The 25984-nt window shown below is 42.0% G+C and overlaps 3 protein-coding genes across 6 annotated transcripts; all 3 read left to right on the top strand.

Moving 5' to 3' along the window:
- Positions 1–1079: 1079 nt before the first annotated feature.
- On the top strand, positions 1080–7213 carry manea (mannosidase, endo-alpha). Of its 3 annotated transcripts, XM_048973950.1 has the most exons (7): positions 1080–1219; positions 2297–2346; positions 2435–2967; positions 3904–4013; positions 4521–4541; positions 5176–5252; positions 5336–7213. In XM_048973950.1, exons 3-7 carry the CDS (start codon positions 2436–2438, stop codon positions 5970–5972), a joined length of 1377 nt encoding a protein of 458 aa, XP_048829907.1. In that variant the 5' UTR covers positions 1080–1219; positions 2297–2346; position 2435; the 3' UTR covers positions 5973–7213. The 3 variants fall into 3 exon arrangements, with proteins under 3 accessions (XP_048829907.1, XP_048829908.1, XP_048829909.1); XM_048973951.1 differs by lacking the exon at positions 2297–2346; XM_048973952.1 differs by lacking the exon at positions 4521–4541.
- A 3936-nt stretch (positions 7214–11149) lies between these two features.
- fhl5 (four and a half LIM domains 5) lies at positions 11150–15130 on the top strand. Of its 2 annotated transcripts, none has more exons than XM_048973966.1 (6): positions 11150–11283; positions 11872–12052; positions 12728–12902; positions 13392–13561; positions 13650–13836; positions 14311–15130. In XM_048973966.1, the coding sequence occupies exons 2-6, from the start codon at positions 11894–11896 to the stop codon at positions 14460–14462; spliced, it is 843 nt and encodes a 280-aa protein (XP_048829923.1). In that variant the 5' UTR covers positions 11150–11283; positions 11872–11893; the 3' UTR covers positions 14463–15130. The 2 variants fall into 2 exon arrangements, with proteins under 2 accessions (XP_048829923.1, XP_048829922.1); XM_048973965.1 differs by lacking the exon at positions 11150–11283 and adding an exon at positions 11459–11577.
- A 265-nt stretch (positions 15131–15395) lies between these two features.
- Positions 15396–24639, top strand: si:ch211-266g18.9 (transforming growth factor-beta receptor-associated protein 1). The gene is made up of 12 exons (XM_048974214.1): positions 15396–15500; positions 15790–16504; positions 16679–16873; positions 17533–17687; positions 17842–17924; positions 18414–18758; positions 19424–19481; positions 19883–20026; positions 20762–20884; positions 21148–21298; positions 21498–21919; positions 22138–24639. The coding sequence occupies exons 2-12, from the start codon at positions 15832–15834 to the stop codon at positions 22267–22269; spliced, it is 2481 nt and encodes an 826-aa protein (XP_048830171.1). The 5' UTR covers positions 15396–15500; positions 15790–15831; the 3' UTR covers positions 22270–24639.
- The last annotated feature ends 1345 nt before the right edge of the window (positions 24640–25984 follow it).

Raw genomic sequence — 25984 nt, 5'->3', positions numbered from 1 at the left:
CAAAACGGTGTGGGCAATCTTCCTTCTCCTCCGCTACCCCCAAGTTCCTACCACCAGGGGAGAGGTGTGCGTACCTTAGATGCTCATTCTAGTGGGTGTTCATTACTTGCCGCTGGCAGATGAGTGTCAGTTCAGCGCGGTAACCATGTGTCGCGCATAAAAATAGCAGCGCGGTCTGAAGCTGTGGAATTTCACAATGTCATTTCTAATGGGGTCGGAGGCATCGTCGCTGATGGCGCCACAGTTTGCACTATAAAAATAATAATTAAAAAAAGCGCTGCATTAATTCCATTCTCCTTTTGCATCGATCTCATAACTAAGGGAGCCTGTCAATTTAATGTTGGTTGCAACCAAACAATGTGCTGTCTGTATTGTAGATTCATTTGCATTGGGTATCAGAGGATCGTAGTGATGACAAGATTACAGGAAGTTGCATTGTTTAAACAAGTCTACGTTAATTCTGTGGGGGCTCAACAGACTTCACGCTGCCTATTTTTGTAACTTATTCATCCTAGAAGTGGACTTATTTAAAAAACAACCCCATCGGTCTCGTGAAGTATGTTATCAAACATGCAATATAAAAGCAATATAAAATCAGTTCCAATTAAATTGTTTATTTATTAGTATTTTAATAAACGTTTAATCAATATCTGAGCTTGTAAAGCATATGAAGGGCTTTTAGTTTTGCGTCTACTTCCACCTAGTGAGCAGCTGAAGGTATTACATGGAAGATATACTTTTATACTTCTGTTCATGTCCGAACTTTTTTTTTCACGGTTCTGACCGCTTAATTGGTATATCAAAAATATATATGCATCCTGTTTGTGCATCATATTGCTTCTTTGCTACCGTTAACTTATTTAAGTAAATACACTGCGCTAATTTTACAATTATAATTAGTATTACCATCACGAACAAGGGATCTTCTGTACATCTGTCGGGCCAGTCTACCGTCTGTCTGAGATCCAAATACAATCATACCGTACACCATATACAAAATAATAACTGATATCTTTCACGAAGTCATTAACCGCGCTCCACGGGTTGGTCCCTCCTTTCCGGTTACGAAACGCAGTGACAGAGGCCATCTTGCTTTCATTTTCACTTGTCTGACATTTGTTTCTATTTAATAAAAGCGTTTACCAATCTGTCTGAATACTACTGTGTAGGAAGAAGGGTAACAGAAAGACGAAAATGCGTTCTCGTTGACCCTCTTAAGGTAGGCGATTAAGCCAGTTAATTCAGCAAAATACACTGATACTGAAATCCGCAGTTAACTATATCATGCAATTATTAGAGATGCATTTGCACCCAGTCCTTATCAGGAACGAAATGATTACAGGGAGTGTGTTGTATGTCCTGCATCTAAGCAGTTATTTATTTTATATACATTTACGGTTTTACAGTAAATGTTTTAGAGAATATACCGTAGCCTATAGTGCATTCGTCAGTCATTGCATCAACGATGGCTGGTGTTCTCAGTTGAATTGCTCATGATTAAGAACTGAGTATACTTGCAAGACGTGTATGACTGCTATACTAAAAAAAATAGTTTAGAAATTTAGTTGATTTCGTATTCATTTAATCCTGGCCTTGTAAACTTTTTTCATATAAACACCTACCAGCATTATTCGACGTAGCACGTACATCATATTAAATATCCCCGAAATAAATGTGGTCACGAGGTTTCCCGCTTGACATTTGCACAAGCACTGCTTACTTAAGATTACAGCTGCAAAACCGCTATGTTATCATTTAAAACGTGGCGCATTATGTACCAGCCTGGTGCTTCATGAACCCTTGAACCTGTGGTCAGCGGTCAGGTTTCACCCTGTAGCGTGTAAATATATAAGTTTTATTATACGTGTTTGCTTGAATCTGGGATCCAGTCGTTTTAATTGTTGACGACCCATAGTTGCTCGCGATATGGTCAGTCACATCCACTTTCTTAATACCTGATGTATGTATGGAAGTAATTCCTTTTGTTGGCGTATTAATTAAATTATGACTGGAAAGACTAATTCCTACAGCAATGTTGCTGATTTATCTTCAGATATGAGCTGAAAAACCTTTTGCCACATATCTCACTGGTTGGAAGTTTGAATCCTGTGTGTACCCAGACACATGCGAACCACAGCGTGTCTGTTTGTATTGTGGTGGACTGGTATCTCATTCATGGTGCCACGGGGACGGACTCAGTGATCACTATGACGCTTTACTGAGCGAGTTGTTGGGTGGATGTAGTAAGTTCAGAATGAGAAATACTGTTTTAATAGTAACCTGTGTGCCTTTTCAGAGGATCTGTCTGCCCACTTAGGCCAAGGTGGAAGACAATCATGAAGCGGTGTAAGTAATGAGGTACATAACCATAAGCACATTTGACTGACATGACGACCTTATTTATGTCATTTTTTTTTTTTTTACCTTTTTGCAGAATGGCAAGGGCCAAGTTAAAAACATACGTGACCGCGGCCGGATTTTTGCTGGTCGTATTCATCATTACCACTATCTTGAAGTCGCTGCAGCCAGAGGGCTCTGCGTTAGGGAGTCCGTTTGCTCTTGGGCTTTTCCCGCATCTCAGGAAGACTGAAAAAAGTGATACTCATCTGCACGTTCCGGAGCATATTGTGACTACTAGAACAGCCCCAGCAGAAGGGGAGAGACGCCCTGAGGAGAGAGCCATGAGTCTGCAAGTGGCACACAAGGACTTTCCGGCACCCAATTACAACCTGCATGCATTCTACTACTCATGGTATGGCAACCCGCAGTTTGACGGCAAGTACATCCACTGGGACCACCCCGTTTTGCCTCACTGGGACTCCAAAGTGGACTCGCGGTACCCCAAAGAAAGGCACAGCCCCCCGGAGGACATCGGGGCCAACTTTTATCCTGCACTTGGAGCCTATAGTTCCAGGGATCCATCAGTCGTTGAAGCCCACATGCAGCAGCTTCGGACGGCAGCTGTCGGTGAGTCAGTGTTGGATTCTCCTTGGTCCCACATTGCACATTTTTTCGACACGAAGCTTCATTAACATTTTAGCAGCCGTAGAAATCTCGCCAAGTGGTCTTGACCTATTTGTGATGTTCTGAAGATGTCTTCCATAGGCACTGGAAAGACTGAGCTTTGAGTCTTGTTATGGTCTGCCCTCTTGTGAATTTATAGAGTATAATTTATAATTTTCTGTTTGTATATATAAATGTGTTGTCTTGGAAACAAATGCTCCTCTCAGAAGGAGTATATATAAAACAAAAAAGCTGTACATTAATATATTAATATAAACAGCATGTACCTCTTCTAAAAGATAACTATCTCCCTCACAGAATATGGGCTCTTAATGGAGAACACTAGGTCACCTGGATTTGAGCTCGGACTTGATGTTTTATCATATGTCCAGCCAGCTCGCGAAATAGGCCGATTAAAAATTATGACATTGCTCCAGCGGAGAAAGATAAATAGCTTTGCCCAGGGAGAAGATGAAATGTAATCACTCGGCTCACGTTAATGGATTTTAGCTGTGCTTAAACTCACCCCCCACCCGCTCCTCGCCACCACCCTTTGCTTGCTGCCCCAAGGAAAATCTCACTTTTAAATAATGAAAGGGAGGAAAATAGAGCACAGTGTTAAATGTATGCAGCAAACACAGTAAACCTGGTTTGGCTCCCACCAGCTCCTGTGCACTGTCTGTAGAATGGAGGCTACCATGCATTGACGTGTGTGGCTCAGTGTAGTGGGGTCATAAAGTCCCCGGTTGAGGTCTCATGGTTGGCAGATTGATTTCACCATCAAGCCCTTGAACGAGGCTCTTAAACTCCAATTGCTCCAATGTCCAGCTTAACCTGCCTTCTTCGCTTGTGATAAAGGCGTCTGCCAAATGTGTTTGAGTTTTCTGCGTTGTCCCGTAGGTGTCATAGCCCTTTCCTGGTATCCACCCAATACAAAGGATGACAATGGTGAGCCTACTGATGACATCACCCCCCTGGTTTTGGACGTGGCTCATAAGTACCAAATGAAGGTGGGTCTGCGAAGTTAAGGGCGTGCGGAGCAGTGGACAAATGCGTCGTTTTCCTTAGGAATTACCTAGTCTTTATCCCATAGCCTTTAGCCTTCGTTTATATAGGTTTTGGGCAGTAGTTGAATATGCACCTAGTTACACGATAAGACAAAAGAGCTGGATGTGAAGCTATCTGTATGCTGACTAGGTCAGACTAGATTTATAACTATTCATTTAGAAAAGGCAACCTCAAAATGCCCCTTAAAAGCATCGCACCCACCTGCCTCATCTGCTTCTCAACGCCTCAAGGTGTTCCCATGGTCCCAACGGCGTCATTTCGTCTGCGATTAGGGTGCCTCTCTACTCATCAGAGTTTGCATCTGTTTAGAAACTTTCCTGCTTTGCTGTACGAGGAATGAAATTATATTACACAGCTCCTTAGAGATGGAGGCATTATTCCTTAGGGTTAGGGAAATTTTCAAACTTTTCTGATTCTCTGACACATTTTCCCCCTGTTTTTCCATCTAGCCAGGAGCTGTGCATCACAGGGTGAGCTGTTAAGTGGGCACATACATGCGAAAACATGTAAATAATACATTTTGGTGGCTTATGATCAAATGTCATCAGCAACTGCCTGTAGGACGGCTGAAATTCTGGAGCACTAAGTCACATGACCAATTCTGAAGAGTCCTTGGGCTCTCTGAACTAGATCATGATTTTCTTTTATCCTCTAATAACTCGAATGCATGGACTACATCCAACCCTGATGGCAGCTGAAAGAGCATATAGCCAAGGACCCACCAGCCTGAACTGTGTCCAGTCCGTTTAACCCCAGCCACATGCAGATGTGATGCTTTCACTGCCTGTCTTGCGTCGCATGTGATGACTTGGGTTGCGCTTTTGTGGCAGAGGATTGCATCACAAAGCACACCAAGTGAAATCAGCCAGCAAAAGGCCTTTAGTCTTTTTTCCCTCCATTTCCATAGTAACTGGGCAAAATACCGTCTATGCCTATTGACAGGGTAGATAAAACAATTCTAGGTACGTCCAGTTTAGCTATTACAGTTTATGGCAGTTTTCTGTGGTGTTCTGTTTAAATTGCAACATAGGTGGGTAAAGCAGTAAAGATTAATGGCTTTGTATGCAATTGTACTGTAGTAACCTGCATTTTCATCTCTGTCAGGTTGCTTTCCATATAGAGCCATACAAAGGAAGGGATGAGCAAAGCATGTTCAGCAATGTCAAGTACATTATCGAGAGGTGAGTTTTATTATAGGTGAGCATTATCCTGCTTTTAAGGAGGATAGAAGTTGCATCAGATATAAATTTGTTTCTTTGAACAGGTATGGGGGCCATCCTGCCTTCTTTCGCTACAAGTCTACTGATGGAGTGACTCGTCCCCTGTTCTACGTGTATGACTCGTATCTGCTAGGTCCAGAAAAATGGGCAAACCTTTTAAAGCGCAACGGTCACCATAGCATAAGGAACACGCCGTTCGACGGCCTCTTTATAGCTCTGCTGGTCGAGGAAAACCACAAGAGCGACATTCTGGCGTCCGGCTTTGACGGGATCTACACCTACTTCGCCACCAACGGTTTCACCTACGGCTCATCGCACCGCAACTGGAAGCCCATCAAAAGCTTCTGCGACAGGAACAGCTTGCTCTTCATACCCAGTGTCGGCCCGGGCTACGTGGACACCAGCATCAGACCGTGGAACTCGCAGAACATGCGGAACCGCATCAACGGGAAGTACTACGAGACCTCATTTGATGCTGCAGTGGAGGCCCGGCCGGACATCGTGTCCATAACCTCCTTCAACGAGTGGCACGAAGGGACCCAGATTGAGAATGCTGTACCCAAAACATCCGGCAAAACTGTTTACCAAGACTACCTGCCTCACAAATCTGACGTGTACTTGGAGATCACCCGCAAGTGGAGTGAAATTTTTGTTAAAGAAAGAAAGAAATGGCTAGTCTGACAGAAAGCACATGGCGTCAAGTAAAGAAAATCAGTCCAGCTATTTTGGAGTGAGAGTCTTTGGCAAACAATTTCTTTTTTTTATTTTATTTTACTTTACAGTTTCATCCAATGTGACTTACAGTAGAGTGAACGATTTTTTTTTTTCCTCTGTGCTCCCTGAGATTTGAACCTACATCCTTTGTGTTGGCTTGTTGAGCTATAGGGTTTCATGAACTAATCGCACCTTAGAGATGTAAGAGAACACCATTGGTTGGTGTTTAGGCTGTGGGAGGAAGCTACATGCTAGAATCATTCCTTCCAGGTGTGCAGGATAAATGCTATTGGCCGAGCTCACCTGTCACTCAAAATGAGAGGCGTAAATGAGACCTGCAGACTGATGACGTTGAGTGTCACATGCTTTGTAAATCTGTGTTATGCTCTTTACATAGATCTCCGTATCTAAAATGATCAAGCATAGGGGTGTGTCCAGCCTGTGCCCCTTCCCGCGGTATACGAGAGGACAGTTAAGATGAGCGATTCTTAACCCACGGGTCGCGGCAAGTACTAAAAGGGTCACGAGGCAAGGCTGGAAATGGAAGCATTTTAAAACCAGCAAGCTTTTATGCTGATTCATGATCAGATTTCCCAGCCTAGAATTAACCTGTATAAATGGGTCTTGGGTCTGCAAATGCTTAGCGCCAAACTAGTGAACCCTCAACCAATCCAAGAAGCCGAACCGCAGATGCTTAATTTAAAATTCGCTGGCACATCCGATCAGATTTGCGCGATAGGCATTCATTGGAGTAAATTGCAGAGTGCACTGTGTGCTTGATAATAGCGTTAATTTAAAGCTATACTTAATACAGGGTCATGACTGAGCAGCCATGGAAAAAATTAGGTCACGGTGCAAAAAAGGTTGAGAACCACTGGTTTAGAGAATGCCATTCTCCCTAATCACAGGTTTGTGGACTGTGGGAGGAAACCTGCACCAATGTGGAGAATGTGCAGACTCAGAGGCAACAAAAACCCTTATGGATTCTCTCTAAGCATCTGACCATTAGTGGCTGGAACCTGGTGCCACGGCAACAGCGGGACACAGACTTTTTACATTCCGGAACCACGACGCGATGGTCAGCCTTCCGAAGTCATGTCTGCATGCTGACAGCTCTCGTTCTGCACAGATCGTATTGTGTTTCAGGTAAAATGTGTTATTTAATAAAATGAAATCTAATAAAATCCCAAAAAAAGTTCTTTTGAAAATGCTGATTTGTAATTTTGTGGTTTTCCTTTGGCACGTTCTTTAACATAATGGTCTAAATGATAATTACCGTAATCTTAAAAAATATTTAAATTGGATGTTCTGCTAATTTCACAAAAATACCTGTGCTGGTTTAATAAGCATTTTAACTGAACACTTAAGATTTCCAGACCAGATATAATGCACTTTTAAATTATACAAAGGCACGTTTCATGATTTAAAAAATATGAAACACTTCTAAAAATATGCATGTGCATTTGTGAGCAATTACAAGCAATTTTCTCTTCGTTTTACAATTCATATGGTTGCAAGAGCTCATCATGAACTGTCAACTTACTGAATCCTTTTTTTTTTGCCTGTGACATGCAGCACCCAGCTATAAATAGTAAGGCAAAGTATGTTAAATACACTGGGAAATGATTGACAGGACTCCAGGGACTTCTGGGATTTCTGGTGTGTCTGGAAGCGGCACCTGTTGTTGGTTTAGCTCAGCGTTGCTTGACGTTCTGGAATCTGCCGTTATCTGTTTATGTTTGGTGTGTTTTTTCATGCCCTCATCTTGAATGGTTCCTTCTAAGCATAGCCTCCAAGTCTTGGACTATTCCAGCAATGCAGCGCTAATGTTCTGTGCTACTAAAACCCTGAACCAGGGTTCTCCAATTCCGGTCATGAAAGGCCAGATTACAAGGCACTTTGCAGATTTCCTTGCTGAAACGCACCTTATTCAGCTCACCGGTCAGTTATCAGATTTAATAGGTGTGTTTGAGCAGGAAAATCCGCAAAGTGTGTCTCAGACCCGCCCTCCAGGACTGTAATTGGGAAACCTGCCCTAATCTATACCTATGTGTGCAACGGGGCCACAGGAAATTATAAACACACCGCAGGCGTTGTTTTATGTTTACATGTTTATTACCCTAAATTAAGAAAGGTCACAAAATTCCAGGTTCAATTGCAGGTTAAACAGATTTTTTTTTGCTGCTGCAGTTCCGCTGTTTTGCATATGATGTGTGTTGCTCTTTTGACGCCTTTTCAAATCAAATGCTCTTCGTTGCACGAGTTAACAAGCCAGACTCATCAAACCCCAGTGGATCATCCGCTTAGCAATGACCCAGGAGGCATCACCATTTGGTCACCCCGAAGAGGTTGCAACGTTCTCCAAGATAGTACCACCTGACCTTTTTTATTTCCTGCTGGAGCCTCGTCCATGGAAGACCTTCTCAGTCCAGTTGGGTGCTTTGCAAGCAGTTTGTCACCTTCTGTGACTAACGGGCAGTTATGTCACGCTCATGCTTTCCCTCAAGAGGCTTGTAATCCTGTCATTCTGGAACATATCTGACAGCTGGATACAAAGTTGGGCTCTAGTAGTGCCACCAGGAAGAGTCATCGTTTTTTTTTTATGAAAAGAAAGAGAACATTGATATGGAAGACAACCAAGGAGACAAATGCGATGGATCTGATTGGCTCATTGGTAAAAGGACATTTAAATAAGAGATGTCACATGAAGCAAAACCGTGGTTCCCAAATAGTATGCCCTTAATTCCTGTTTTATTGCAAAATATATGATGAGGGATAAAACATATATTTGCTGAAACATGTTGGGATGCGATTTTCCTTCAGTCAGTTTTAGGGGAATTGACCTGAGTTTCTTGTGGTATTTCATTTACGTATGTATATTTATATATTCTTGGTCTGAGCTTTGAATTGATGTCCATTGTCACATTCCCCTGAAAAGAACTGGCACAAAATCTGGCATTCGTCTCGTCAAACCGAGGCAGAAAATCACACATGGGTAGTTTTCCGGGTACGATTTCCTGGGTGGGTTTTAAGGACTGCAAAGTCGCTACTCTGCCACAGACCGAGCTTGGAAACCGACGATGTGAGAAAATCTGAAAATGCAAATTCTTCCACAGAACAGTTATTTGAACACAAATAGGAAGAAAGTTCTCATAGGTATCGATTTCTGTTGTACATTTCGGAGGGACTGAAACAAACTACACCGTGCTTAGCAACCCCTTTTGTTTGTAACATTTGTTTACGGTCGGCAGGATGACTAAGGCTGTCAGATCAGCCTCACGCCTCGTAGCTTCTCCATAATGAGTCTTTACAGCTATTTGTTGCTTGTATTACGTACAGTGGGCTTGTCAGCAACTGCCTACTTCATTAAAATGAAGTGACAGAAATTCCACAGGGCTCTATGTATTTGTCAGGGTGTGATGTATTTTCTCAGTGCTATAACATGTGCATATATGGTCTTATCTTACTCTTGCACCTGAACAGATCGTCTAGTCCACGTCTAGTACAGCATGCCAGTCCAACTTTTCTAATTATAATTAATTAGCATAATTAAGGAAATGCTCATTTATGTTCTCTGAAAGCTTCCTTGCAAAGGCAGTACTCAAATTGGTTTCATTAAAACCATTTCAGACCCAATTTTCTTGTTGTATCACTGTTCCAAACAGTTAAACACAACTTGTATAGATTAAATAAACACTTCTGAAGCATTGTTTCAAAAATGCCGTTTGCCTTATAAAGGGTCACATTAAAATTGTACCTACTGCTTCATTCCTCTGCTCTTGACCTCTGGAGCCACTGTCGTTCCCGGATCTCTGTACAAAGGACAAAAACTGCAGCCTGGTGAATTTCCCGGGCTATTTTTGCAACGCAAATTCACTCTATAATCCTCTTGACAAATGATACTACCAGATGGCCTTGGCTATCATCAATAATTTTTTAGAAACGTGTCATCGATCTGCATGGTGAGTTCATCTTAACACTTTTATTTAAACATTCGTCTGTTGAAAAATAAAACTATTGCATCCAGTCTGAAAGCAAATGTTTGCATCTGTGGCCTTCAGAAGGATTAATGTCATTTTCCTTCTGTATCGCTGTCTGAGTTACATGACTTTAAAGATTCATTTCATTACAGAAAACTTCAATAATTCAACTGGGATTTCTGCGATGCTACATGAATACATATATATCATCTATTTGCTTAAATATATTATTAACTTCATAGTCATTGTATAGAAAAAGCAACATTCTAGAGTCCAAAGTTGCCTTACAAATACCATGTGATTAAGAAAGGTTTGTATAAAATGCTAACTTAGGATCATTAGGTTTAGATTGCAGCAGCTCTCAGTTTTCAAAGGATGCGTTTGCCAAGGACAAAACACTGGCTCTGTGATCCCAGGCCAAGGCAGGACTCTCAGCTACTGTCGAGGAGGGGATTCACCATGAAAAGATTCTAGTTTGCACCACAAGGGTATGACCACGGCCTGCTCTGTGTGTTCACTTTTCATTTTCTATTTTGTTCAAGGTCTTTTTGTTAGTTTTTACAATAAAATCTCTGTCCACATCCCTTTCTCCAACATCCCTACTGTCCTTTACAGAGAAATATCAGCACATTATTCCATGTGTAAGAATCCAAACGTTGCAACAATGACACAGAAATAAAAGGAAAATAAACAAAAGGAGATAAAAAGTGGGCATAGAGTTGGCGCACACAAAATGGGATAACTTCAAGCATAAAAGGACATTGTATCATTTAGTAAGGTTTTATATCATTATATTTCTTCTACTTTTCATTTTTTATGTGTCAATATCACTATATAAACAGGATTAGTGATTATTTTGGGGGTTAAATATCATTAACAATGTAACAAAAGAAATAAGCAAATTAAATCCCTCAAATGCCCATATTAAATTCTTAAACTGCACTTGAGCCAGAATGACAAAATGTTGAACCTTTGCTGCAGTTGCTATAATGATTTATTAATACTTTGCACACAAACACGGGCCTGCAATCGCTTCCTTACGGGTCTCTCAGTCTTGTCGGTCCCATCACTACGACGGGTTTTTGATGGTCCTGCGGATAAACTTCTCCCTTAAAAGGTCCCAAAATGTTCCAGGCACTGTGGCCTCTCTGCCCCCCAGAGATTACGGCTAATAGGAGGGAACGTATTTATAGATGGACTTTTCCATGTGTGTCCTCCTTAATCTCTGCCCTGCTGCTTTCCGACGTTGCTGAAATCCCCCACCCACTAGCTCTGTGAGCATCAGGTCAGCAGACAAGGTAAGCTTGCAACTAACCATCAGTCTTAAACCACAAGCAAAAGAAAACTGCATTCAAAACTTCATTCTGTAGTGTTCCGGAGAATTGCAGAATTTTTTAAGTAGACCAGGTTGTTGGGTGACCAGTCTGGAAATGATCAACCTTCACTTGCACATATGCTGAAGCCACCCTCCTTGTTAACCAGACAGATGAAAATAGACTTTGCAATGCTTGGTAAGACCATAGTAATGGCTAGTTATTATTTTCATATACATCTGGGGAGGAGAAGGCTTCAGTGCTGCATTTTTAGCTTCAGTGAGTATATGTTACTGATGATATTGCCTCAATTAGCACTGCCTAATTTGAAACTGTGGTGTTTTCCTCATGCTCAGTCTGTAAGGGTGAGGTGCTGTGTGATACCCTTTAAATCAAACTGCATTCTAATTAACCTGATCTCAGAGTTATCGATCTTAAACCTCAGTATTCATCATTCCGTTCAGGTCAGTTTGAAGGTAGAGTAAAAACTGCCGTTAGCTTTCTGCCAAATTTCTACCAACCCATCTGTCTTCTCTCAGAATCTACCGCTAATGGGTTCTACCTCCCATTTAGGCCAATCAGGTGGAGAGCTAATATGTCCAGTGAGCGATTCGACTGCCATTACTGCAAGGACTGTTTGCTGGGGAAGAAGTACGTGTTTAAAGACGACATTCAATACTGCACGAAATGCTACGAGAACTTGTTCTCCAACTGCTGTGAGGAATGTTCAGCGCCAATTGGGTGTGACTCTAAAGTAAGTGAGATTTGGTGAGGTAACAGCTAATGCTGCCATGTTAACATGAGTCAGGCTTTCACATTTGTTCTCTTCCTCAGGCTCTAATGCAAGGTGCAAGCTTTTAAGTGACCTAATTCGAGGAGCTTGGTGGGATTCCTTCACAGGCAGTTCAATGTTTGGTCACATCTCCGTTTGATTAATTTTATTAATTATTTTAGTAACTGCAGCATTTTCAACCCTGTTGAACGTGGATTTAATGCTTTTGGTAAACTCCAAAGTTATAAGTGTTTCCTTTCATTTAGGTATATAGTTTAGTTAAAACTGCCATTGTGAGAGTATTAACTGACAGATCTGCAGTCATTTATTCTGAGCTTTGGTGAAGTCAGCCTGTATATTTGTATGGATTCCATCAGTAATATTACTGTTAGCAAATTTTCAACATGTTTGGAAGAAAACTTTAGTAACCTGGATACACTGAAAATAATCTGAAGTGCTCAAACTATTGCTCAGTATATTAGTATTTTTTCCATCATATTTGTATGTTTAGTCAGCATTGTTACTCTTGTGAAGGTCTGTTTTTTGTTAACAAAATACCTTGATTGTAGGACAAGAACCTCAAACCCAGAAATCAGTAAACAATTATGTTGCTGTGACGATTCCTTAAATAAAAATTTGACCTCATTTATTTGTTAGGATCTGTCGTACAAGGACCGCCACTGGCACGAACCGTGCTTTAGGTGTGCCAAATGCGGCCGCTCACTGGTGGAGAAGCCCTTTGCAGTTAAGGATGAACTCCTGCTCTGCACTGAGTGTTACTCTAACGAGTACTCATCCAAGTGCTCTACCTGCAAGAAGCCCATCCAACCAGGTGAGACACTGCCACTGCTGAGATGTACACTGTCCGAAAAAAGGATATCGCGCTGGTACAATTTTGTTCCCCACGGTACAAACAACATTAACATTAACCCCAGTGGTGCGAAAATGTTCCTCAGAGTCCATTTCTATACCTTCTAAACCACATGTCCATGTTTCGTGGGAGGAAACTCGAATGCCTGGAGAGAAACTATCCAACCACAGGGGGAACCTACAAACTCCACACATAGACAGATAGGGGTGATCCCGGTGCTGTGAGGTCACGGTGTTACCCAGTGAGACACTTTGCCGCCAAGGCATGCCCATTTATATGATAAACGAGTTATCCCTGGAAGTTTGACATTAGCGGTCACGTCTACCCTGGGGTCAGATTGACCCCAAAGGCACATGTCAGGTGACTTCCCATAGTAACATAATTATCGTAGGAGCGTGTAAGAGTTAGAGTGACAGTCTTTGTCTAATGGCGCACTCTCCCATGCTTGAGGTTCTCGCAAAATGGAGTACAAGGGCAACAGCTGGCATGAGACCTGCTTCCTCTGCCACCGCTGCCAGCAGCCAATCGGAACCAAGTCCTTCATCCCAAAGGAAAACAGCTACTACTGCGTGCCCTGCTACGAGAAGCAGTTCGCTTACCAGTGCTGTGCCTGCAAGAAGGTGGGCTCTTTCACAGCACAGTGGTCGATGTAAAGCCAGTTACAGACCGGTGCCCTTTCTATAAAGTGCTTGTTTGGGTTTTTATAAGGCCATAACGACGGGGGGGGTGACGTACCACGACAAACCCTGGCACCGAGAGTGTTTCCTGTGCATCGGTTGCAAGAAGCAACTAGCAGGCCAGCGCTTCACCTCCCGGGACAACTACCCATACTGTCTGGACTGCTTCAGCAACCTCTACGCCAAGAAGTGTGTGGGCTGTACGAAGCCCATCACCAGTGAGTATCTAAAAGCATACTGTGAGTCACGGAATACTGCACTGAGAAGCCTGGTGGTTTTAAACCAGGGGTCTCCAACTCCTGGTATTTACCTGAGAACAAGTGCAGCTCATCAGTAGGTTGAACGGGGAACCAATTGGACGTCATTGAATGGATGCTCTGCTTAATGATACATAATCGTAATACATGATACATAATCTAAACCCTCTATAATCCATAGTTGTGTATTCCTTGAAAATGAATCTAGAACTGTCTTGCTTTATTGCTGAAATTCCTCCTACCCAGTTTACACATTCCAAACCAAGACCTAGATAAAAAATCTAGAGTTCCAAGTACTTTTATGGTGGGTTATAAACATGGTGTAATGTGTAGCTGGGAGGTGCAGGATCGGAGTGATTCTGTAGATGCAGCCATTGGTGACTGGTCATTGTTTGGTCCTTGTGGGGGTCGGTAACCATAGCGCCTGTGTGGCAGGTCTGGCCGGGGCGAAGTACATCTCCTTTGAGGAGCGGCAGTGGCACAGCGAGTGCTTCACGTGCGTGCAGTGCGCCGTCTCGCTGGTCAGCCGCGGCTTCCTAACCCACCGCGATGACGTCCTCTGCACCGACTGCAGGAGGGAGACATGAAACCACGCCAATGGGGGACACTCCCAAAGCCGTCAGATTGACCTCAGAACCTCCCCCTGCTCCCAAAAGCACAGAGCCAGGCTTCTCTGCACATCTGCTTGTCTACAAACACGTGAAAGTGAAGTTGATAAACAATTATTTAATCGGAATCCTTTTCTTTCCATGTACAAAAGTACAATGCATTTGTTCTGGTGCAGCTGGTGGCATGAAATTAACATTTAAACACACCACCAAGCCAAATGCACACAAAGTAATAAATATAATAAAGATAAAAAGAAAGATAATAAAAATCTGCTATTAATAAATAAATAAACATAGACATATAAATCAGGGTCAATTCATTGATTCTGAAGCATGACTATATATACATTTTAATCCTGGATACACTGATATGTCTGGAAATATTTAAAATATAAATTTAGCAGATTTATTGTATCAAATACAATGCAAATGATGAATTGTTAATGTTCACTGAAAAAAGGCGGACTTACACGTGCAGATAAGGAATTCGCACAATGCTGAACTTGTAATATTTTATTTGACACAGCTTGCTAATCAGATGATATAACTGTGATACCTGATTGCCATAATTATAAGAAACATCTGTATTTATCCATATTTATGTCTTGCTTTTGTTGAACTGAATAAAATAAAAGCTTTAAAAACTGTGACGGTAAAGTCATTTCATAACCCTCATAAATTCTTACTTATATTGGTCATAATAAGCATTAGGCAATAATTACAGAATAAGCAATAATTACATCCATATGAAACCTTCCCAGCCCTGTGCTCTATTCCTCCTGAGATCCAAGTTGGATTCATTGATATTCCATGTCACTTTCAGCTGCTTATGATCTTACACTTTAATAACGCCATTGATGGGGCTTTTTCTGCGTCACAGTACTGCTTAGTGAGGAACAAACGGCCCGGAATCGCTGACTGAAACTTCCTCTCAGGATGCAAGTCACATGTCAGGGTCAAAATACACTGTAAACGAGCTTCTACTTTAACGGCAATAAGACAGGACTGCTGGAAAAGGTATGTTCATGTTTTCTGCTAACAGCTCCGTGTGTTGCCGCCTTCATGGCATGTGTTACATTATATGTAATATAAATCATATGTCATTTCATAACACAGAGGAAGTTTATGCAGGCAAACCTACTTTCTGTTTCAGCTGTGATCTCTGCTGTAAATGTTTTGGACTGGTTTGAACAATAAACCCACTGACTGACTAATTTATAAAGCATTTAAGTTATTTTACTTGTTTATTTCTGGTATATATAAATCTTCCATTATAATACTGTGAACCTCACATTGTCTCCTTTAGTGGCTCATTTGAAGAAAAACGTTATCGTTGCCAAAGAGGACAATGAGCCTGACAGCTTTCGTGCCCTTGTTAGTCCTTGAGAAGCCAGCCGCAGGTAAAGAAAAGCTTAAATCTGGCTTCCAAGTCCTGGAAGGTTGTGGTAGGAATCTTTACCTCGGGAGCAGAGATGGTACCATACAGCACTTCACTCTGCTAGAACCTGAAGGGAATCAGCAGACAGTTCGGGAAACAAGGAGGAAACAGCTGGGATCAAAAGACCTGATAACCCAAATGAAGGTCCTTCCAGTCCTGAACCACCTTCTGGTGCTCTGCAACGGTTCCATCACAGCTCTCAATATGTTCTCCTTGGAGCCAGTCCCCACCCTGTCGAAGATCCGCAACGTCTCCTTAATGACTGTCAATGACTCCTACAGCCTTACCCAGCCCCTAGCCGTTGAGCTTTTCACGCTGTCCTCCAGGAGAAGAGCTGTGAGCATCCACGTGGTGTCAGTGAATAAGTGGGAATGTGTCAAAGAGGTATCGCTGTCCCAGGACCCGATATCGTTGGCTGTGGATGGGCCCTGTCTTTGCATAGGCACAGATAAAAACTACATACTCCATGACCACAACAGTGGCATGACCCTTGACCTTGTCCCACATGATTCCACCAATCAAAGAGTCATTGTACAAGCTGTGGGGAAGGGCGAATTTCTTTTAAATGGGCCAGGATCCTTGGGTAAGAAAATATATCAAATATATATTTATCTACTCTACCAGCCGTGTTTATGAGAATGTGATTGATTTTTTATTATTTTTTATAATGCAAACATGGTATGAAAAAACAAAATCGTGAAACATTATACATTCTCAAATAAAAACACGGGCATTTCATGAAGTTAATTCCAAACAGGCATATTTGTGAACAACCATGGGATTTCCCAGCGTCCACCATTGCAGTGGTCACAGGGGGCCTTGGCTGCAGTAGGGTACCCTCCCTATGTGCTCGCCCTGCAAAGCGAAGGGCTCTTTATCTACAGCATGTTGGATCAGCACCTCAAGCAGACCGTCCCTTTGCACAAGGCAATAGGCCTGCTCTCCACAACAGGTAAAACTTCCACCTGCCTCTGTGTGAATGTCCACTATTTATTCGCTAATATTGTAGCCATCTTTGCTAAGAGTCATGAGACTTGTACAGGTAATACACCTGCAAGGTTATGAGGCAGTGGCAGCCCTGGATGGGATGCCAATGGATCACAGAAAAAGACCAGTAATTAGTAGTAAATATGCTTTTGACTGCATTCCAAATAATGTCAAGTCAAGCAGGACTTCACTGTTGTGTCACCCATACATAAGTATACAGTGGTACAGGACGTCGTTCCCCCTGGACCATGGTGCAACATAAAACACATGGGAAAATTTTGTAATTTTGTATGTACAAAATTACAGTGTTAAAATACACAGTATATACATGAATAGAATGTGCTTTGTAAAAAAGCAGGAATGTAGCAGCAGAAGATTTCATACTGTGTATTGTGTACAGAAAGTTAACTATGTAGCATAAAAAGAAATGTAGTATGTATGTTTGTACATAATGTAGTATGCTATAATACTCTTAATATGTAACACCCTTAATATACCTGTAATTTGTAACATGCAAAGCATACTGACCCAGAAAATGTATTTCTGTTTCGCACTGCATTCTGTTCTGTTACTGATCTTAGTGTTTTTAAGAATAAATCACTATTTTCCTTCTCTTCTCTTCAGAGAGTGTGTTTGTTTTCACGGAAAGAGAGGTTTACAACCTGCTGCCCGTCCCCCTCGATGAGCAAATCACGGCCCTTGTGAACAGCGAACGTGTGGATGAAGCCTTGGAACTTCTGCAGGGTGCAAAAGGACAGTTATCAAAGGATACATACGAGGTAAAAGATTAACTGTCTTAATCAGGGGGATTTTATTTTCACCATGATGTCCATCCCAATATTGCGCTTTTTGCAGTATAGCATTAACAGCAGTTACCTGTGTTATAATATGCCGCATTTCCAGCAGTGAATGTGTCAATGCGTATGTTTCCAGACACTTCAGAAGGACACAGCCTGCACGGCTGGCTTTGTGAAGTTTTATCAGGGATGTTTCCAAGAAGCCAAGGAGCTTTTTATGTGAGGATGACTCTTTTTTTAAAAAAAAATTAAACACATTTGGTCAATTAAGTCGCCCTAGCTAAGTTACTTACATAGCTAAGAATGTTCTCAAAAGCAACAAGTATGGCCATATTATATTAGCTTTAGTAACCCACAGTGGCGTACCTAAAAATTCTGGACCCCCTTAGAAGATGTTACCTTCCCTCCCATCCGATTTTATGTGTACTTTTACGTAGGGCCCCTGTGAAGTGCTGGGCCCCCTGAATCTGCCAGGGTATACATGCCCCTCCGACACCCCTAATAATGCAGGTCAAGTACCACATTCAAAGGCACTTCAGGGATGAGTCCCTTAAGACTTGAGCCAGCAAACTTTGGGTTACGAAGTTGAGTTTTTAACCAGCATGCTCCCCAAATGCATGCTTTAAAAATATAGTTGCCCTTGCCTCTTTTTCAGAGAAAGACAATTCCATCTTTTGGTTACGTATCCAATGTGGTTTCCTTCCACAGCAAAGGTGACATAGACCCTAGAGAAATTATTAGCCTGTATCCCGACCTCCCGTCTCTCGGTGACGGATTTACGTCACAGCTAGCGGCCGTCTTCAACTCCAGGGATCTCCGTGCAATGAGGACAGAGGACTACGCCACTTTTCAGCGCTACCAGGAATTCCTGGGCGGGTTCCTAAGCGTCGTCCGGGGGACGGACCAAAGTCACGGGCACAGCCAGAACGTTGACTGTACACTCCTGAAGCTGTATGCGGAGGGAGGATGCCACAAGGACTTGGACCAGCTCCTGTCTTCCGGGAATGACTGTCTTCTCGACATGTGTGCGCCATACCTGGAGAAAAACAAGAGGTAGGAGGTGTGTTATTAAAACTACCTGCCGTTGGCTTTTAAAAGTTCTCCTGATTTTCTTTGCCACCACCTTTATAATACCTGGCTGAAAACAACCTCGATAATAAGTCCTGATTTATGATTACTTAGGAAAGCACATTTCCATTTGGTTGAATATTATTGGTCCTCTGTTCACTTCACCCCTTTTGCTCTCCATAGGTGAGATCACGCTTGGCAACAATGGGCAACCACCCATAGCGGCGCCCAGGTTGCTGTTGGTTAAGGGCTTTGAGCCTAGAGATGTGCCAAGGCTGGGCGTGAACCGGCAACCTCCTGGTCACAGGCGCAGAGGCTTAGCCCACTGAGCCACCCACTGTAGTTTTGAATAATATTAAAGGTGACACAGAAAGATAGCTTGGGGAATGTATGCTTTAGGATATATGCTGGTTCAAATCCTGATCTGCAGTGATTTCACCACAGGGCCCTTGAGTAAAGCAGTTACTCCTCAGTTACTCCTCAGTTACTCCATGGACCGGCTGACCCTGCTTTCTCAGCTGTACATCGCTTTAGACAACAGCGTCTACCAAATAAACGAAGCGTGTAGCTTAAATGCGAGTACAGCCTCTTGAAGAGATTAGTGAAGATGAATGTCATGCAGTTCTAATTAAGATATTATTTTCTTTAAGATTCTTCTCTCTTGGTTTGCTGTATCAGAGTCATGGCCAGACAGATGATGCGGTTCAGGTAATGACCTCCGAACTGATGAAATAATGAAATAGTAAACTAATAACCAGCCATATTATAATAAAGTGATGGAAAATGGGCAATACTAAGTGATATACAGACACACACTAATTAATATACAGTATCCTATAATATTAAAATGTGTAGTATTAAGTGCTGCTTATAAGCAGTGCAGAATAAGAACAGAAATACATTTAGAGATGTTTTAATATATTTTAAGGATATTTTGACAATAGCAGTGCGCTATTATTTTATACAGTTGCCCACAGTCAGTGCATTTGGAATTAAAGTAAGCGGTACTTTATGAATGTAGTAACTTTGTGATAATTTCTCTGTTTCTTAGTTGCGGCACTTTTGACCAGCAGCATTTCGACTAACTAACGTGCCGCATGTCGTTGCAGACCTGGGTGAAAGCTGTGGACGGCTTCCTGCCCGACAGCTCGTGCCCCGATATCTACGGGCACATCGTGAAATTCCTGAGCCAGCAAAAGTGCAGGAAGTTCCTCTGGAAATACGCAGACTGGATTCTACAGAGGGATCAAGAGGTACCTTATCTGGCGCAAAAATGCAGATTGACGACTATTATGCGGTTGCTCTGCACATAGTCTCAACATTCCCACACCTTATGGATGAGGCAGAACTGCATACAAACACACACAGAATGATAACTTACCAAAGGATTTAGCAAGGATTTATTCGCAGCTGTGTTTTCAACTTTGGCAAAGGCAAGAAAGATGTTGGCAAGATACAATGCCTTATTAACTGTATATTTACAATATTTTGACAGGAGACTGTGTATACTTTTAAATATATACTGTATCTGCCCATCCAACTTTCATATTTATATTCACATTTTATAATTGTATATAGACTGATGAAAATCCAAATTGCTGAAATTCTTCCAAATCCTATTACATACTGTAGATAGATTTCCGTCAGTATATAGTAACTGACAGAATGTGCAATATTTAGGAGCAAGGGTGTAGGCAGTACCTTTAAACTGGCTGTAGAGGGCAGCAGGGATTTTAAAATGCACAGTCAGAAACATGCAAAGACAATTTTACATACTTTACTTTAGAGTAAACGACAAGAATTATATATAAACAAATAGCCTTGCTCCAAACAGCGAATCATAGCGTTAAGTGGTTCTCTTACTGACTGGCTAAGCATTAGAGTGGTTAAATGAGCATGCACATAAATAATCACTGTTACTAAGGTACTATATTTAATAGGAAAATGTAAAGCATTGTTTGCCTGTAATCCTTTAGGTTGGAGTGTAGATCTTCACTAACAGAGGAGACAGCCAAGAATCACTCTTAGGGGAAGATATTGAATTTTTAACTAAATACCCAAAAGCTTTGGAGCTGTATCTTGAACATTTAGTTAAGGACTTCAAAAGTAAGGTCAGTGCTTTAGAATCTCGTGTTTATGTAATATGTTGAAACTTCTGGATAAAATAATTGTTTAAATCATCATTTCGTTTTTTTTAATTCTTCAGAGTAGTGTTGACAGAGATTTTGGGCCCCAGCAAAGAGTATCGTACTGGGCCCTCAACCTAACCCATTATGTTCCAAATTTTTTTAGGGCCCTTGAGTACAATTATCCTCCCCTTTTCCTTCCCATTACGACACCCTGATTTTTCAGGTTTGTAATTCCACTTTTCTAGGAGGAGAAATATCACACCCTTCTTGCCACAACGTATGTTGACCATATACTGCGGGATTTGGAACATGGACAACCCATGGACACTACAACCAGACATAAACTCCAACAATTCCTACAAGAGTCCACTTTCTACAGTGCAGAGGACGTTCAAGGTGAGTAATAGGACAAAAATCTCATTTCATTAGTTATTTTATTGAAAAGGTACATGCATGTTCAAATCTTTAAAATCTTCCTTTTGAGTAAGACGTTCCTGGATTCAGAGTTCCTGATACATTTTAGTAACAACATTATGATGAACCAACTTCATAAGGAAATTTCATTTTCTCATTTTGATGTTTTCCATTACTGTAGAAGCACTCAAATGCACTCCTCTTTATGTGGAGAAGGCCATCTTGCATGGAAGAGCTGGAGAACCTTTGAAGGCTTTGGAGGTCTTGGTCCACAAGGCAAAGGACCAGCAGGCTGCAGAAGATTACTGCAGGAGAACCTCAGAGGGCCAGAGCACGGAATTCATTAACCAGCTCTACCTCACCCTACTGGGAATCTACCTGCAGTCGCCCGATTTATTGGGCGCTGCGGTCGACCTGCTCAATGGCAACAGCTCTGCCTTCAGTTTGGTCGACGTGCTCCAAGTGCTGCCTGATTCCTGGTCCTTGCAGCTGGTGGACAAGTTCCTGATCGAATCTCTCAGGTGGAACTTCCACAGCAGACGAATGAGGTGGATTGAGAAGAACCTTGCCCAAGCGGAATATCACAGACACAAGATAGCCTGGGTGAGTACAGTAGCGTAAAAGGAGGAGCGGTCATATAAAAAGAACAAATGTACTGAAAATACAGGAGAATGTGTATTTGTTTCGTACTGAAACATATTCAGTTCTCCTTTATAGGACAATATGACTTCTGCGACGAATATGTTTTTGTTTTTGGATACAACATTCATCACATGATCAAATAATCCCATTGTGACATCACACCATTGTCTTCCTGACAGATCATAGACGCTAGAGGAATGATGAAAGTGGAGAAGTGGCAGCTGTGCCAACGGTGTGGACGATACCTCATGGAGCCCATCTTCCTGCGTTCTCCGAAAGGGGAACTGATTCACAAGCACTGTGGCATGTGACAGAATGAACGGCATTATGGGAATATGCCCAGATGGGTGAATTCATTGTAAATGTATGGCTTCTGCAGTAAATGAGATTTCTTTGTACATTTCTATTTAGGTAATGTAAAAAAAAACAAAAAATCACACATAGGTTCACCAACTGACTTTGTTCATCAGTGTAGAATATAGAGGCATTCCCCAGATAACGAACATTCCCTAAGTCTGTCTTTAAGTGGAATTTGTAGGTATGTCAGAAAAATAATACAGTAGATAATGACAGTAATTATCATACAGTAATAATAAAGGTATCATATCTACATACGATCTGTATCTGTGCCTCAGGCCGACGAACTGCTGAAGCTGTGCTATGTAACTCGGATGTTCTTAACCCGAGGACTGCCTGTACCTTCATTTAAACAGGTACATTTGCCTTCAGAACCACTTCAAGTTTAGACGAGATGCACATTCCACAGAGCCAGTCTGCACGCCACTGTTGTACTGAGCTGTTATTTTTGCACTTGCGGCCTTTCCGGTGGCTTTAATAAGTCTGGCTGCTCTCTCCTGACCTCCGTCATTAGCGTGGTGTTTTCGGAGACCTAACTGCCACTGACTGTAGGATTTTTGTTTATCCCCTGGAAAGCCTAGATGCTTTAATGTGTGAAAATCCCAGGAAGGTGGCTGTTTGTGAGATCCTGGAACGACCATGCCCGGCCCAATCCAGCACGTCGCATTCAAAGTCATTTTGATCAGGGGTCTTAGACATTCTAATGCTTAGCCAAACAGTAACTTAACCTCTTGACCCTGTCTGTGTGCTGTCTGTATTCCTTAGCAGTCACTTGATTCACCCTTTGGTGGAGCAGGTTGTCTGCAATAGCGGGCAGGTGTGACTAATCAACTGACCACTTGTATTTATCTGTACTCTGATTTATTTCTGAAGAATGAACACAGGTTTCTGCTTGTTTTGGGCAAACACTCCATCTTCTCCTAGAAAACACATCCAGTCATCAGGCTCCCTCCCCACCTTCATGAAATGCTTCAAGACCCATCTGTTCCAGGAACTCCTCTACTAGCCTGATGGCTTTTTGGCTTCCATGAATATTCTTTTGTTGCCCTTCTGGCTGTTTCATAGTTTTATTGGATTCTTTCTTTGTTAGAAGTTGTTGTGTAGCTCTTGCTCCTATACTGCTTACACTTGTACCTGGGCATCAACTTAAAGCTCAGCCTAGCTGCACTTATGCCTAGTCACCAGGTCATTACACCTATAGGAACTGTTCTGACATTCCATTACAAATCCATGGGCATCAATGTGGAGTTGGTTCCCCCTTTGCAGCTGTAAGAGCTGCCACTCATCTGGGAAGGCCTTCCACAAAATTTTGGAGTGTGTCTGTTAGAAGAGCATTTGTGAGGTTAAGCATTGACGTTGGATGTGAAGGCCTGGCTCTCCATTCTAGTTCATCCCAATGGTGTTCAGTGGGATTGAGGTCAGGGCTCTGTGTGGGACAGTCAAGTTCTTCCACCCCAAACTCATCCAAACATGTCTTTGTGGACCTTGTCTTGTGCACTAGGGCAAAGTCATGCCGGAACAGTAAAATGTCTTCCCCAAACTGTTCCTATGAAGTTGCAAGCATAGAATTATCCAAACTGTCTTGGTATGCCAAAGCATTAAGAAGTCCCTTCACTGGAACTGAGGGTCATAACACAACTGCTAAGAAACAACCCCATACCATTATCTCTCCTCCACCAATCTATACAGTTCTCACAATGCAGTCAGACAGGTAACGTTCTCTTGGCTTCTGCAGACTCATCCATCAAACTGCCAGACAGAGAAGTATGATTAATCACTCCATAGGGCATGTTTTCATTTCTTTACTCCATCCAATGCTTGGTATTGCGCTTGGTGATGTGAGGCTTGCATGCAGCTGCTCGGCCATGGAAGCCCATTCCATGGAGCTCCCAGTGCACAGTTTTTCTGTTGGGGTTAATGCCAGAGGAAGTTTGGAACTCTGCAGTTATTGAGTCAACAGAGCATTGGCAACTTGCGCAATGTGCCTCAGAACTTGGCAGCCCTGCTCTGTTACTTTACCTGGTCTACCACTTTGTGGCTGAATTTCTGTTGTTCCTAAACACTTCCACTTTGCAATAATACCACTTACAACTGATCATATATTATCTAGCAGAGAAGAAATTTCATGTACTGACTTATTGCAAAGGTAGCATCCTATGACTGTACCATGCTTGAATTCACTGAGCTCTTCAGAATGACCCATTCTTTCACAAATGTTTGTAAACCTTACTGCATGGCCAGGTACTTGATTTCATATACCTTAATCCATGATTAAGAGGTGTGTCCCATTACTTTTGTCCATATACAGCAGTGCATGTTTGTAATGTGCTGTTTGCCTCATTTGTACGTCGCTTTGAACAAAACTTTCTGCAAAATATGTAAATGTAAAACAGTATTGGCTCCAGAAAAGCCAGAACTTTTGTTGATCCCTGGCTCAAGGAGCTTGAAGCATGGGTAAACATGGTTAAACATGGTGAAACGTAGATAAGTCAGGTCATCCAGCATGTCTCCTTTCCTGAGGCATCTGGATGCAAAAATCGCAGCTGGGCTGGTTACACTGAACTCTGAAAATGCATCAGTGCATGGAATACGGCGGTAAGCTGAACCAGGGCGAGAAGACACGCTGCACAAAAGACAGAAGAATGAGATGCAGATAAGCGATGTGGGAACCCTCTTAACTGCACACAAACACCATGTACATGGTCACGCCATTAGATCTAAGAACTGGCACGCCAAACAAACATTTCACATTTATGACCTTTCATTTATTTATCGCTGCGTGTGTGGTCCTTAGAGAAAAATAATCGAAAGGTCATATACAGTTGTTATCTGAATAACTGATCCCCACCCATGAAAGGATTACTGTAATTAAAACCCTTTAAAGTCATACAAATATTTTTTTAACTGAATTTCATTGTACTACTAACAAAATCTGCGTCGGTAGTTCATTTGCAAATAAATAAATAGGGTTTCCCATCAAAACCTCACACTTTCAAAGCTTTCACTGTGCTCACAAAATTCTTAAAAGTTCTTGAATTACACATGCAAACTGCAGTATCGATTGATAGGTATTTTACAATGCACTTTAGCACTTGTGCATTATTTTAGTGTGTGAGCCTATAGATAAACGTTGAAAACCTTTATATACAGAGTCATGCTCAGATTTGGTCATATCCTTCACATTTTAAGGCTAACTATTTTGTAAGGACATGTTTGTTGCGTGCAGATCAGACATGTGCAAATTTACCCTGTTTACAGCATGACTCAAATGGCAGGAAAATGCGGTATATTTTTTAAATTTGTTTTCACAGGTTTGGTTATTTTTTGTGGTCTTGTAGTCAATATGTACCCAGACAGGTGTCTGGGATACCAGTGATATTTTTGCAATATACTGCTTTAAAAAATGTTTTTTAAAAGTATATTTTATGCTAAAGTGAGTACAGAGGATAACAGTTTTGCTTTTTGTGGTAAAGACACGTGCCACTGCTGCGGTCGCGGTCTTGTATAATAATATCTTTCCTTAGTTACAAGATGGTGCAGGTGAGTCTGTGGAAATCAATGTCTACATTATACCGCTGCTGCTGAGCAACTGAAAACGCAGCCAAGAATCCAGTGATTCCCAGTCTATGTAATCGCCCGCTCTGAGATCCAGTAAAAACAGAGATAGAT

The sequence above is a fragment of the Brienomyrus brachyistius genome, chromosome 14, assembly GCF_023856365.1.
Source record: "Brienomyrus brachyistius isolate T26 chromosome 14, BBRACH_0.4, whole genome shotgun sequence".
NCBI classification, from domain to species: Eukaryota; Metazoa; Chordata; class Actinopteri; order Osteoglossiformes; family Mormyridae; genus Brienomyrus; species Brienomyrus brachyistius.
Note: the sequence above shows the minus strand (reverse complement) of the source record. Positions and strands in the feature narration are given on the sequence as shown.